General features: G+C 37.8%; 1 protein-coding gene across 1 annotated transcript; it reads left to right on the forward strand.

The window, feature by feature from the left end:
• The first annotated feature begins 241 nt into the window (after positions 1-241).
• On the forward strand, positions 242-4,308 carry LOC110668088 (systemin receptor SR160-like). The gene is given in 2 exon segments (XM_058154256.1): positions 242-3,991; positions 3,994-4,308. Coding segments are annotated over 2 exon segments (3,582 nt in total). The 5' UTR covers positions 242-450; the 3' UTR covers positions 4,035-4,308.
• Positions 4,309-16,201: the final 11,893 nt, after the last annotated feature.

The following is a 16,201-nucleotide window of genomic DNA, read 5'->3' on the forward strand; positions in this document are numbered from 1 at the left end:
GATGTAGTATTAACATTGGAGAAAGGGGAGAGAAACCCACTTCAAAGTGATTAAAAATTATTCATGTACCCTAATCTCCATGCTTAGAGGTGATTAGTTAAGAGAGAAAATGAGGGATTAGCTTGAGATTAGAGACAAAAACAATGTTAAAATAATGGGTTTAGAGGGAGAAAGAGAGGCACATGGCATGTGAGGAACAGCTGTGTGCACTCCCCCACTTGATAAATACCCTTCTCACCTTCCTTGCTTCGTCTTTTGACTGATTTCTTCTTCCATCTTTAGAAGGGAAAAAAATACAAATAAAATAAAAAACAACTCTCTCTCTCTCTCTCTCTCTCTCTCTCTCTCTAAAACCAGTGTACAGGGAGCTTAGAGCTCTTCCTCTAATGGCAGCCCTGAAACTCTAAACACCTTTGTTTCTCTCTCTCTATGAAAACCCATTAAGAGAAAATGAAAGCCCACTTCTCTCTTTTGCTTATCTCTTTCACCTTTATCTCTCTACAGCTACGACTACAAGCTTCACCAGTACTAGCACCACCTTTTACCTCAGCAAACAAAGACGCACAAAATCTTATCAACTTTAAGAACGCTCTAGCCAACCCAGATAACCTCCCAACCTGGCTTCCTAACCAAAACCCATGTACCTTCGCTGGTGTAGAATGCCAAGAAACAAACACAGTCTCCTCTCTAAACCTCTTTTCCATTCCTTTAAGCACTGATTTTCGAACGGTGGCTGCATTTCTTTTGACTCTTGATAAGCTAGAGAGCGTTTCTTTGAAATCAACCAACATTTCTGGCTCCATTTCTTTCCCTTCTGGATCTAAGTGCAGTTCAGTTTTGAGCAACTTAGATCTATCCCAAAATGGTCTATCAGGTCCTATCTCTGATATAGCCAATTTAGGTTCGTGTGAATCTTTGAAATACTTGAATCTTTCTAACAACTCCCTTGATTTTTCTCTCAAGGATAAATCCAGTGGGTTGAAGCACAGCTTCGAGTCTCTTGATCTTTCTTTCAATAAGATTTCAGGCTCAAACGTGGTGCCCTTTATTTTATCTGGAGGCTGCAATGAGTTGCAGTCTTTGTCTTTGAGGGGAAATAAAGCTAGTGGAGTGGTGGATATTTCCGATTGCAAGAATCTACAGTTTCTGGATATTTCTTCAAATAATTTCTCTGTGAGCATCCCCTCATTTGGTGATTGTTTGGCTTTGGAGCATCTTGATATCTCTTCCAATAAGTTCTATGGCGATCTTGCTCATGGAATTGCTGCGTGTACTAAGCTCAGCTTCTTGAATGTGTCCAGCAACCAGTTTTCGGGTCCAATTCCAGTGCTTCCGACTGGGAATTTGCAGTTTCTTTATCTTGATGGCAACAATTTTCAAGGGAGGATTCCTCTTCATATCATGGAAGCTTGTCCAGGTCTCGTTCAGCTTGATCTGTCCTCAAATAATCTTACGGGTTTTGTCCCTAGTAGTTTTGCTGCTTGCACTTCATTGGAATTTTTTGATATATCTAGCAACAACTTCACTGGTGACTTGCCGATTGATACTCTCTTGAAAATGAGTAGCTTGAAGAATCTTGATTTTTCATATAATCATTTCAATGGTGGTTTGCCTGATTCTTTCTCAAAGCTCACTAGTTTGGAGTCCTTAGATCTGAGTTCTAATAGTTTATCTGGGCCAATCCCTACTGGTTTGTGTCAAGATCCAAGTAACAACTTGAAGGAACTGTTTCTTCAAAACAATTTGTTTACTGGGTATATTCCTTCTAGTCTGAGCAACTGTTCTCAACTTACTTCACTTCATTTGAGCTTCAATTACCTTACTGGTACAATTCCTTCCAGCTTGGGTTCGCTTTATAAGCTTCGGGATTTGAAGCTATGGTTCAATCAGCTCCGTGGAGAAATCCCACGGGAGATAATGAACATACGAACACTAGAGACTTTGATTTTAGACTTCAATGAGTTGACAGGAGTTTTACCCTCTAGTATAAGCAACTGCACAAAGCTGAACTGGATCTCATTGTCTAACAATCAGTTGATTGGTGAGATTCCTGCATCAATTGGAAAGCTTTCGAGTCTTGCCATTCTTAAACTAAGCAACAACTCATTTTATGGCAGAATTCCGCCGGAGCTTGGTGAATGCGGCAGCTTGATTTGGTTGGATCTTAATACCAATTTCTTGAATGGTACAATCCCACCTGAGCTATTCAAACAGTCTGGCAAAGTTGCTGTAAATTTTATCACTGGAAAGAGATATGTGTATCTTAAGAATATGAAGAGCGAACGGTGCCATGGAGAAGGCAATTTGCTGGAGTTCGCTGGAATTAGGCCAGAAAATTTGGATAAAATCTCCACCAGGGACCCCTGTGATTTCACTAGAGTATATGGAGGTCACACGCAGCCCACGTTCAATGATAATGGTTCAATGATCTTTCTTGATCTTTCATACAACACATTGTCAGGGAGCATTCCAAAGGAGATTGGGACCATGGCATATCTCTATATCTTGAATTTGGGCCATAATAATATTTCTGGCGGTATTCCAGAGGAGCTTGGAAACTTGGATGATCTTAACATTCTTAATCTGTCCAACAATAAGCTGAAAGGGATGATTCCACAATCCTTGACTCGCCTTTCATTGCTTACAGAGATTGATATGTCCAACAATGATCTCACAGGAATGATTCCTGAAATGGGTCAGTTTGAAACATTTCAAGCAGCCAGCTTTGCCAATAATTCAGGCCTCTGTGGGATACCGCTTCCTAAATGTGGATCAGGATCAGACACAAGCGCAAATTCTCAGCATCAGAAGTTTCATAGGAGACAAGCATCTCTAGCAGGGAGTGTAGTAATGGGACTGTCGTTGTTCTCACTTTTCTGCATCTTTGCTTTGATCATAGTTGCTATAGAGGCAAAGAAAAGAAAGAAAAAGAAAGATTCAGTCCTTGACATCTATATCGGCAACCATTCACACTCAGGGTCAGCTAATACTAGTTGGAAGTTAACTGGAGCACGTGAAGCTTTGAGCATCAACCTTGCGACCTTTGAGAAGCCCCTGCAGAATCTCACTTTTGCAGATCTTCTTGAAGCTACAAATGGCTTCCACAATGACAGCCTTATAGGCTCCGGAGGTTTTGGTGATGTGTACAAGGCCCAACTGAAAGATGGAAGCGTTGTAGCCGTTAAGAAGCTGATACATATCAGTGGACAGGGTGATAAGGAATTCACTGCTGAAATGAAAACCATTGGGAAAATCAAGCACCAGAACCTTGTTCCCCTTCTTGGGTACTGCAAGGTTGGAGAAGAGAGGCTATTGGTGTATGAGTACATGAAGTATGGAAGCTTAGAGGACGTTCTGCGCGACCCCCAAAAAGCTGGGATCATATGGAACTGGGCTGCCAGGAGAAAGATTGCCATTGGAGCTGCCAGGGGGTTGGCTTTTCTTCATCATAATTGCAAGCCACATATCATTCACAGGGACATGAAATCAAGCAATGTTTTGCTTGATGAGAATTTGGAGGCCAGAGTGTCTGATTTTGGAATGGCAAGGCTCATGAATGCAGTGGATACACATTTGAGTGTTAGCACATTGGCTGGCACGCCTGGTTATGTTCCTCCTGAATATTACCAGAGCTTTAGATGTTCTACCAAAGGTGATGTATACAGTTATGGTGTAGTTTTGCTGGAGTTGCTAACAGGAAAGAGGCCAACAGATTCAGCTGATTTTGGTGACAACAATCTTGTTGGGTGGGTAAAGCAGCAAGCAAAATTGAAAATAACAGATGTTTTTGACCCAGTACTCATGAAAGAAGATCCAAGTCTAAAGATTGAGCTTTTACGACACTTAGAATTGGCTTGTGCTTGTTTGGATGATCGGCCACGGAGACGACCTACTATGATTCAAGTCATGGCAATGTTTAAAGAAATACAAGCAGGGTCAGGCCTCGACTCAAAATCCTCCATTACCAACGAAGATGGAGGCTTTGAAATGATAGACTAAGCATAAAAGAAGACCCTGAACTAGGGAAGCAATAGGCAAAAGAAGGAAGCTGAATCAAATTTTCCAGTGAATTCTTTGAAAGCAAAAGAAGAAGAAAGAAGGTGGTGATGATTGATCCTTCTGCCACAACAAAATTTTCCCTCTTCTTTTACAACTTGAAAATGGCATAAAAAGAACTTTGTCTTTGCATCTCTCTACCATTTGATGTATGTATCATGTACCCCTCCTGCAAACTCTGTTACTTTATACGTAAAAATGTTGTTTTAACTTTGTTGTTAATGTGTAAATACACAGTTTCAGTTGTTATGAGGTTTTGGTTCTGTAGTTTTCTGGTTACAATAAGATCTTTTTGGGATTCATCATATAAAATCCTGAAAAAATGAGAAAGAGCTGCTGCAGGCTGCAGCTTCTGCATCCTTAAGTGATAGTGACCGAGTGGAGGGCTCTTTTGGCCTTTCCTTCCTCAGGCTGCTTCATTTGTTCTCATATTCTCTCTCTCTCTCTCTCTCTCTCTCTCTCTCTCTCTCTTAAATGACATATATACCCAACTTTGTTTCCGTTTCAGTATTATGGTAATGTTGAAAAGTATCCTTGTACTTCTGCAACTTCAACAAACGCATCAATTCCTGAATTAGGGAATCTCCTTTTCAGTTCTACTCCACTCTAAATCTTCCTTGTGTTTGCCAAAAAAATTTTTTTTTACCAGTTTGCCTTTTCTTGTGTTCCTCAATTTTCTTATGGATGCAATTAAAAGAATTCCAGAGCATGGTTTTACAGCAAAAGCTTGGATTCCTAATGGTGCAAATTAAGCCAACAATTTTTTTTTTTTTTTTTTTTTTTTTTACACGAATGGTTTCAACTTGAGATTTTTAAAACTTTGGAGACGAATCTAGTATTACTTAATAAATTGTTGGTGTTCCACATAAAACAAAAAACAAAATAAAGAGAATATAAAGCAAGGGGAAGTAAAATTAAATTGGCTTTAAATTATTTTAGTGGAGGTAACTACAAATTTAATACAAAGATCGATATATAGATAGTTATCCATATTTTTGGAGTTAGACCAAATTTTTAATGATATCAGAGCAAGCCATATTAAATAGGTCTGATACCGATATCAAAGTAAATTTCACACATATATCAAAATTCAAATCTCACAAAAAGTAGAAAAAAAAAAACTTAAGCTATATTATAAGATAAATATTCACTATTTATTATTGGCTAATATAAATTTAACATTTTCACAAGAATTTCTTGCTATAGAAGGATTCTTGCTGTAGAAGGATTTATTGAGTTGTTCCCTCCCTTCATTAAGTTAAATTTGTGATCAACATCTTCTATAAGGACATTTGAGCTCAATTATACCAAATATTCAATTAATCCCAGATTTTTCAAGTCAGGCATTTATGAGAGGTCAGTATAATACCATTTTTTGCAAAAGCATAGATTTTTTTTTTTTAAAAAGTAATGAATTGCAAATGTGGCACATATTTAAAAAATAATAAAAAAAATAAAAAACAGGGGAAGGGCCAAGGGATTTTGGAGGGCAAAATCATTGCTGGTAGATGATATAGGACCATTTGGATAGGAAAAGAAAAGTCCTGCACTCTTACAAACTTTTTTTTTTTTAATTTTTTATTCACATCAAGGGGATGGTCCATCCATAATCAATTCCCAATCTCATAATTACAAATCGTACTGAATTTATATATATGAAAAATTATTATTTAACCTTTGTAACGTTCTAATTAATTAATTTTTTATTTTAAAAAATATATTAATTAATTTTCATATTTTATTTTATTTTATTTTTTAATTTTTTATTCAATTTAAAATTTTTTATTAATTAATATATTTAAAAGTAAAAAATTAACATTAATAGACTAAATAGTTTAAAATTTAGAAAATAAAAACTATAAATTGTATTTTTTTAAATTATAGAGATTAATGAAATTTAAATTAATATCAAGAATGATTAAAAAGATTATATATTTTTTGAAATAAAAAGATTAAAAATTAATTTTATTAAAATAAAAAAATTAAATAATAATTCTTCATAATATATATATATATATAGGAATTGGCTATGGCTATGCATTATGCAAATATGCCCCATCTCAAGATACCTTGTACAAATTTCATGATTATCCTTCTTTTTGAAAAATCGATTAATTATATTTGTCTTTTTTCATGTAAAATGTACATTGCACGTGCTCTTCACCATGCACATTATTTTTTCCTTTCTAGCCAGGAAAGTGTACCGCACTTTAGCTCTTTCGTCGGCATAAAAAATTACAACAAAAGGTAACGCTTATTTTATTATTATTATTATTTTTTTCAATCAAGTCACTCAATTATTAAAATTAATTAAATTAACTCTATTTTAATACCGTGACGCTGATGCAGCTCAAATATCAAAGGACAACATTTCACTTAAGGTATGAAGAGCAAGTGGAGCATGGCAAAGTAATAACAAGTGGGAAAGCAATTTGGGCAGATGATGTGGCAAAGCTTTATTGGTTGTGATTTAGAGTTGTTATAGTTGTTAGGATGTTTTTTTAGTAGTTGTAACTGCCAATGAGGTGAATTGAAGCTCTGGTCTCTATAATAACTGTTGGGTTGTAATTCATTGGTGTGAAATAACATTCGAAGACTTTCTTCTTCTCTCTGAGTTCTTATCTTATTCTCTCATCTCTTTAAATTCTTCTTCTTTCTAAACTGTAACACATCATTTGGTATCAAAGCTCTCGATCCTGGGCCATGGGTGAAGGAACAAGGTCTCATAATTGGAAAAAAGAGGTTTCTTTGATGTTACGTGAGTTAGATCAATGATGGGAACAGAGGCAAGTGGTTTGGTAGCAAGAATTAGAAACTCGCAATACTTAGGCCATCTTGGAGCTTAAATCTTTGATAGTTAGCTTGAGTTTGCAGAACAATGAAGTTGCAGCTAATAGAGGATCAATTGTTGGAACTTTAGGTAACAATAATAGACCTAATTCTTTTTGGCCTAATTCTAAATTGGATTTTCCTTGTTTTGATGGAAGTGAATTAGAGTCATGGTTGTTGAAAACTGAGTATTATTTTGAAGTGGTCAATGTATCTACTAAGAGTAGAGTTAAACTTGTTGTTCTTCATTTGGAGGGAAAAGCAATTCTATGGCATCAGGGTTATATGATTGTAAAAGGTCCTACTGTTTATAATGATTGGGCAAAGTATGTAAGGGCTTTGAGGGCTAGGTTTGGGACATAGGGGTTTGATGACCCCTTAGCTGAATTGAAAAACATGAAATAGACCCAAACTTTACATGATTACTTAGATGTTCTTGATGCATTATATCCTAAAACTAGTATTAGGGAAGATTGAGCCTTGAGTTTATTTTTTTCTTTTTGGGCTGGTTGATGAACTTCAAATGTCTGTACAAATGTTCAAGCCACAGACATTAGCTGAAGCTTATGCTTTAGCCAAGCTCCAAGAGATAATTATAGTTGCCATTCATAACAAATCTAAACCTGCCACTAAATCCTCCTACATGACCACCTATTCTTCATTTTCCATTTCTCCAAATCTCAATTCTAGTTACCCACTAAAACCTAATAACCAATCTGGATTGCTTCCTGCCACTAATGTTTTAAAGCTTACTTCATTATCACCTAAAACTCAAACTAAAACACTTGAATGGACTAGTAAAGAACTAATTAAGAAGAGAACCAAAGGTTTATGCTTCTGGTATGATAAGAAATTTGTTCCAGGCCACAAATGTAAAAAAAGACAAGTTTATACTCTGCAATTGAGGGTGGATGAAGGGAAGATGAAGAAGAGAAGGTGACTGAATTTGAGGAAGTATGTAGGAAAGAGTTGCAATTATCCTTGAATGCCATGGGTGGGACACTAGGGGCCTAAACCATGTGTGTAACAGGAGTGATGGGAAAAAGGAAATTGTAGATTTTAATGCAGCACCCATAATTTCCTCAAAATTGCTACAACTAAGAAAATGGGGTGTGAATTAGAAAGGGTCAATGGAGTTCTAGTAGAGGTTGCAAATGGACAAGGTCTAAGTTGTGAGTGTTTTTGTAAGAACTTTAGTTGGACTATGCAAAACCAATTAATTTATGCTGAAGTTTTTGTGTTACCTTCAGAGAGTTATTGTTAGAAAAATCAATATGGCCCTAACCATATTAGATCAATTATATTAACCCATAACCAACTTTGTATCACTAATCCATATTTAATCACATGTTACTCATGAATTAAATATAAAATTCATAGTCTAAATGTACTGGATTGTAGATAATTCTCAAAAAAATTGTAGAGAATAAAACACTTTATGAAAACACCTTGATAGGACCAAAATCACACCAAGGAAAACACACCAATATAGAACCACAAAGAAAAGACCATTTTTCTCCCCTTTGTGGCGCCAAAATTATGCCAAAGAATGCGGATTTATTATTATTTTTTGGCTTTTTTCTTTGGTTTATATATGATTCTATTCTCCTATTTGGTGTCAACTTGTATTACCATATTGTAATACTTCACACAGTAAAAGTAGAGAGAATTGTTCTATGCAATTCTCATTCCAATAGGAAATCTACTCATAATGGGCTCATATAACAATAAAGTTCTAAGCCTTGTATTTTGGACTTACTTAAATAGAGCCCTTGATAGCAGTTTTGGGAAGCGTGGTTAGGGCCTTAGAGGATGGATTTCAAAAATTTTATCTAGGGTTTCATGCCTACATACAAGTGTATTATGATCCTAACCTTTCTCCAATACCCTAAAGCATGTCAAAACACTCTTTTAACATGCATTTGTGATTCATTTTTCATTAAGGATTGTTAATTAACTATTAATCAAACCAAACCCTAGCTTTAATAGGGATTGAAGGAGACTAACCTCAAAAGCGCTGAATCACACTTCTTATTCCCTTAGGTAGTCTCCAAGAGCTCCACTTGTAGCTCCTCTAGCTAGTCTACCACAAGCTACCACGAAGATCACCTTAGGTAGCCAAAGTCCTCTCTTTGATGCTTGCCAACCACTAACTTTTAGGGTATTTACTATAGGTGATTTCTATGGACGTATTTGAGCTAGAAACCTTTTCTAGTGTCTTTGATTCAAGAAAGAAACAAGCTTTCCTTCTATCATCAATGGAGGAAAAACAAGAAGGAGAGAGAGAGAGAGGTTGCCGTCCAAGCTCTCAAGGAAGAAGAAGATTCAACTCTCTTGGTCCTCTTCTTATTTTGTATTTATATACATGAGACAAAAACCATTAAATGGTTGCCACATGTCACTTTAAGATTGAATCTTGCTTTTTCTTGTTTTAATCACATTATGACAAGTGTAAAGCTAAGATTAAATTATCAAAAAGTTGTCTTCCATCACATGAAAGACAAGTGGCACATTTCTATAGGTGCCACATATCACCATCTCATGGTGCCACGTGTCACCATATGAAATTACCATTTTGCCCTTGTATTGAATTTTGAGTTCTCAACCCCAAATAGTAATTTCTCCCTCAAATTAATTTATATCACATATAAATAAATAAATTAATTAATCTCCATTAATTAATCTTACTATTGAATTCATAATTCAACTCTTTAAATATAGATTCAATTTACATAATACATCCAATATGCAAGATTTAGTTTCAAGTCATGTTAGGGACTTTGCAATCTTATTGCAAACCGAATCTATTTAATTAATTAATTAAACTCTTTAATTAATTAATTAAATCATAATTCACTTGGTGGTTAATTTGTGTAGGTGTGTGACTTACTTGGCTCATTACTAATTGGCAATGAGAAATGATATTAACTTTTAATATCATTAGAACTCTTCCAACCCACAAATGATTTCCTCAAATCATTTTAGGCATCTTATAGACCATGGTTGACACCTAGCATAGCATGTCATGGCCACCCAATCAGCAATAAGAAATATCTTAAAAAGAACCTTTAATCATACATCACCATGCACTAAAATCCCACCGTATTATGTCCCAATTCCATTTAGGGTCATGGTTGAGTCCAACTCTTTTTATGGAATCTTATGCACTCATTTGAAATCTGATTCTTGACATATAAGACTTTACCATTAGGAAACACTTTTCATAACAAAGTCATCCGTCCTAGCTAGAAACTTAATCTTGTCAAGAACAGCTCAAATTCGCATAGGATTTTTAACCTTATTTACTCAAGGCTACGGATCCCCTCTTGACTGAACACCTGTCCCAACATATGACTAATCTGAGCCAACACACACTGAAGTATCTATACACAGTATAGATATGTAAGTGGTATCAAACTCAAACCACCCATATAAGAGACAACCGTGTCGTCTCAGGTCTAAGAATTATATGCACTAGTATGACACATATAACATTTTATTGACTAGAGTAAATGCCATGTTTATGTTATCTGAACGTCACAAATTCGACCTACTTATCTCATAAGTGTCCACTGTACTCATATCAGATGACATGAGGCTCACCATTCCATATTCATCAGTATCTCATATTCATCAATGGAGATAAAAAGAGGTGACAGCTCTTTGGATATAATGTGCCCACCAAAATATCCTTTAGCCGTGAAATCTGATCTATAACAAATGTCCCATGTATTCTGCCACTCATATTCTTATCTCATAAGAATAGAACACATAACATATTGCTAATGGATAATTTCAAATAAATATGGTATTAAACACACATAACATTTAAATGAAACGTTCATTGCCATTATAATATTTACAATGTTATTAGAAGTTACAAGATTAGTCCATGCTCTAGGGCACACATAACTAACAGCCCTATCATGGGTGTTCATGCCTTCATCTCCCACTCACACATGATGGGATTAGCTTTTTTTCTCAATTACTGCGATCTTCATACTTAACAAATGACTGTGTGATCAGTGCATACTTCGAGAGCTCAAGTGCTATATATCTGTTAGGATAATATAGCTCCTCAAATGGTGGAAATAGAGTAGATATAATATCAATACCTTAGATCATTATATCACATTTACATATCTTCTGATCTCATTAGATGCATTTTGAGTTCATAATTATGTCATATCCATTGATAAGCATAATTGACTGGTCTATGAACACAAACTTAATGTGATAGTACTCAATGATCTTCCTCTTCTCCCAATGCTCTCAACCTTAATTTAACTCACTTTTCTAGGAATGCCTTGCCAGACTGTGTCTTCCATAGTCCTTGGGCAACACCCTAAGATAGCAAACATTAGCTAAGTCTCAAGTAACAAATTAGAGTCATGAGGGTACAGATAAAGATTACTCATAATCTTTTAGGGTCTCACACAATTACAAGCAGAGATCTTCACTTATATTTCCCTAATTGGACACTAGCACATGTGATATGAATCACATGTTACAGTATCAATTCCTTTCTCACAGAGCATATGGCTTTACTCTAGATACCATATAAATGAAAATTTAGGCACTACTAATTACCAAATTTGAGTTCCCTTATCTACTCTATTCATTCAGAACTCACGTCTGGCATTTAAGATAGATAATGTGACTTATTCACCTAATGTCAATGTGCTTATTACAATGACTCTATGATCTTGACTTTTCAAGGCGACTTTGTGTGATATAAGTTTTGAGCTCTCAATATTATCTAACAGATAATATAAAACTTATAATTGTCTCATCTTCATTTTCTCATTAGTCAATGAAGACGACTGCTTTTTATCTGTCTGACATACTACTTATAGTAAAAATAAATTATGTCCTTAAACATAAATAAAAATATGTATGTATATTTTGCAACAAATTGCAATTAGGTGCTGATAACATTACCATAATAATGTGTCTTACATGAACATAAAAAAAAATATGTACTAATACATTTAACATCTATGCAATCCTAATGATTTTACATGCCTAAGGAAAACATCTTTTGCCATAGGCTTAGTAAATGGATCTGCTATCATCTCATGCATAGAAATATACTTCTTATTCAACTCTTTGTGTGCAACCATATCCTTAACAAAGTTGTACTTAATGTCAATGTGTTTGGCTTTTCCATGATACTTGGGATCTTTTGTATAAGCTATTGTTGCTTGACTATCACAATAAACAGTTAATGGTTCAACAACATTGTTAGAAATTTACAATTGTACCAAAAACTACTTTAACCAAATAGCTTCTTGCACAGTAGCTAAAAATGGTATGAACTTAGCTTCCATTACTGATAGAGCTATACATGATTGTTTCTTACTACACCAAGATATGGCTCCATTGTTTAGCAAGAAGGCATTGCCAGAGGTAGATTTTCTCTTGTCTAAATCACCTCCCCAATTAGCATCTGTATAGCCTTTCAATTGCAGACCACTTCCTCGATAACACAATGAGTAATCAGCTATGCCCTTAAAATACCTTAACATCCTCTTTACTGCTTTCCAATGTGCTTGCCTAGGATTGGATTGATATCGACTGTCGACACCATATTTTGGCCGATCCCCAAAATCAATAAAACTTTGAAACTGACCCCAGCACTAAATTTTCCTTTGCCAGCCAACTACATTTCCGACCTCTCTTTGCCATATTACCGATCTCTCTAAGCCCTCGTATCATCTAAAGTCTTGCCAAGTCGCTCACCGATCTCTCAAGCTAATTGTTAAATTTCCTGACCGGTCGATTACATTCCCGATCTCTCCTGCCAAACAAAATTGAATCAATACTAGATCTTTATGTCACTGGTCTTATTGCCGATCTCTCATTTTAAGTTTAGGAATAATTAAGATTCCAATCCGATGTAATGATGATCTTGATTTTAAGTGGGTTCACCAAATTTCCAATTTTAATCAAGTCCCGATTAATGTTGATTCCCTATCGATCTCATGCTCATTATGTTTTCCGATCTCTCACACTTAGGTTAATAATCTCTTTCAGTTACTTCGATGTACTCAGACAATCAAGTATTAAGTAATTTAGAGATTTTCCGATCACAATCATTCATTGAACAAAAGAGGCATTCCATTTCATTTCAAAAAAATTGTACAAGTCATTCAGCTGGAGGATCACCCCCAGTCTGATCTATATTTTGTCTGTCTTCTCCCTCACCCTCCTCCTCACTATCCTCACCCTCGCCTCCGGGAGCCAGGTCGGCCATCCAAGAGAAGTCCTCCTCTGGGTAACGCTTCTGGAGCTCGGCTAAGAGATCCTTGTGAGCATTCACGTAAGCACTGGCTATTCCTATCACCATCTCTTCATCTTTTGCCTTAAGCTCCTCAATAAGATGAGCGACCTGAGCAGCTTCGTTGGCCCGGAGCGCCTGGACTTCTCCAAGAGCATGATCCCTCTCAGCCAGAACATGAGTCTGTTCGGCTAGCTTATCCTCATAGTACTTCATCCTCCCCTCAATTTGAGATATGTAATCTTGAGCGGATGAGAGTTGGGATCGGAGGGATGCCACTTCTTGACTCTTCCTTTCGACTTCTTGACTCTTCTTCTCGATCTCCTTATCCAGGCGGTAAGCCTTTTCCCGAACTATGTGCTGGTTCACCAGGCACTCTACATTCAGACTCATGGATCGGGTTAGGATGTCGTCAAGATTGTCCGGAGACAGTCTGTCCCGATCCTCCCGAAGGCAGATGGAAGACCGCAAAACTTTGGCAAAATCGAGGTTCTCCCGAACAGTCCGGTTGTTCTCCAGGGAGGCAATCAACACTTGAGCGCCACGAGAAGGGGGCCTCGTAGGAGGTCGAGAACGACCCCCTTCTGTGCTTGGAGCAATTGGAGGAAGTGGAGGCGGCTCTTCTCGTTGAGGAGGAGATCGGACAGCTTCTGCGATCGGCGGTCCCGAAGGTCGAGGCGGGTCCCCTTGTATCTCCCCAGGTTCATGGCCGGGTGTTTGAAGTAGTGTCGAATGCTTCATCTCCTTTATTTTCCGGGAAATCTCTCTTTCTTTCTTCCGCTTCCTGGAACCTTCACCACCCGCCATACCTGCACAAAAAAGAGGTCAGTGAGATCGCTAAGGTCCAAAGATCTGAGAAATAGAAAAATACCGATGCCAAGATCAGAGAGCGGAAGCCCGCGACTTTCGCCCGTGATCAACTCCATCGTCCAATGATGCAGCTCGGCAGTCACCGCATCTAAACAGGAGTACTTTAGAGTGGCAGCTTGATTCTTCAGTTCCATCACTACTAGGCTTTCCTCCTTGTTCAGGGTAATACGCCGAATCAAGGGCCCTGGTGCCACCACCACGGGGAAGTCCTCAAAGCAGGTCAGATTTTTGCTCCTCAGAATGAAGAAGCGGTTCTTCCAATTCTTAAGGGAGGAGGGCAGATCGGTAAAGAGCCCGCAATGAGGCTTCGCCTGAAAGAATCAGTGCTCGTCGTCCTTTCGGCGAGTTAGCCTGTGCAGTTCGGCAAACACCTTAGTCGTAGGTCTGATTCCCTTAGCTCGGCACAGGCCTCAGAAGGCTACCAAGATCCGCCATGAGTTAGGGTGAATTTGGGAAATGCACACTCGGTGAAATTTTAGGACCTCCTTGAAAAATTCGTCCAGAGGGAACCGAAGACCAGCCTTTAACTGTTCCTCGTATACCATAACCATGTCATTCTCTTCAAAGGAGTGATCGGCTCGGTGATCGCTGTGACATCGGATAAGTTCATATGAATCGGGCTCAATGTTGTACTCCTGGCTAAACGACTGCAGATCGGTTTCTTGTAAGATCGACGGCAGCTCGTCCATAGGAAGATTCTCCCTCCCTGAGGAAGGTACAGGCCTCGATGGTGCGGTTCGCCCCCGAGCTGGAGCGGAGACCCTAGAAGGTTCTGGTTGTGCGCTTGGCCCAACCACCTCTACTTCATCAGACGACCATGAAACATGGACGGAAGGTGGGCTTGCCGCTCTCGACCTTCTACGCTCATTTTTAAGGAAAACAAAGAACTTAAAGCTAAAAGAAGGATTAAAACCCTTACCGGAGCTTGAACGGAGTCGGAAGAGCTTGAAAATCGGGAGAGTTTTGGAATTGCTCGCGAGAGACAGAAAATGGCATAAAGTAAGAAACTGGCTAACCCCTACCCCTATTTATACTCGTCCGAGCATTTAATGCTCATGATGTCCCAGGCAATGCATCGGTTAACGGGATTCGCCAGCTGTTCTGACACGTCTCTCGAACACTCCAAATTCCATAAAGAGAACGGCTAATTAGAGATCGGCATATTAAGATAAATTTTTCGAATCGTGGATCAGTTAAGGGTTGTTCAGTTAGGAACCAGATCCGATAAACACATCAGAGATCGGAAAATAATCAATGAAATAATAATAAGATGATAATTGACTTTTATTTCAAAAAGATCGGATTACATCATTTGGGAGATCTCTAGGGATCGGAATAATAGAGATCGGAAGATGGGAGATCAGCATGAGAGATCGGAATAAGAGCGTGGGAGGGATCGGAAGGCAAAAAGAATAAGACAAATCCCAAATAACCGCTGCCGTAATCAGAGCCGAGGTAGTTAAAGCGTGGCGCATTTAGATCTCCACCGCACGCCTAAGAATCGCCCGCACGCCGACAGTGCCGTGGTATGTCATGACAGTCCTGTACATCCCAATCTCCACCGTTGATTTCACTTGTAAGGACGAACCCGGAGCCCTTGGATCAAGAGAGGAGACGACAAGACCAACGCCTTTCGCTCTTAGCCCTTAGATCGCTCCGGACAAGAGGATTTGAGACCGTCAGATTGAAAGAAGAAAAGGACAAATATTCTGAAGAATAATCTCAGCCGTTCAGTTTGGTTCTCTTTAATTCTCAAGCATCCGATCATGTCCTACAAAATCCGCACCCTCCATCTCCTCAAAATAAATCCCGACCCTTCATGGGGAGCACCCGATTCCTATAAATACCGCTCAAAAACTGCTCAAGGAGGAAAAAAACATATAAACAAGAGGCAGAATTATAGCGGAAGAACTCAAACTTAATTCACTTTGTTACTCAGCTATTTTTTTTTGAGTTTTCGTAGAAAAAACTTTTGAAACTAGTTTTCAAGTGATTTCTTGCAAAAGGGATTCTTGAATATCAAATTTTTCATTTTCGCCTGCTCATTATCCTGTGGCACTCCCACTTTCTGTCTTTGTTATCCTCTATTTCCATTCATATTGTCTAAGCTCAACTCTACTCAAGCTTGGTTATTTTGACCTGTTTACATTTTAACAAAGAATACTT

This window comes from Hevea brasiliensis, chromosome 10 (genome assembly GCF_030052815.1).
Source record: "Hevea brasiliensis isolate MT/VB/25A 57/8 chromosome 10, ASM3005281v1, whole genome shotgun sequence".
Classification (NCBI taxonomy): domain Eukaryota; kingdom Viridiplantae; phylum Streptophyta; class Magnoliopsida; order Malpighiales; family Euphorbiaceae; genus Hevea; species Hevea brasiliensis.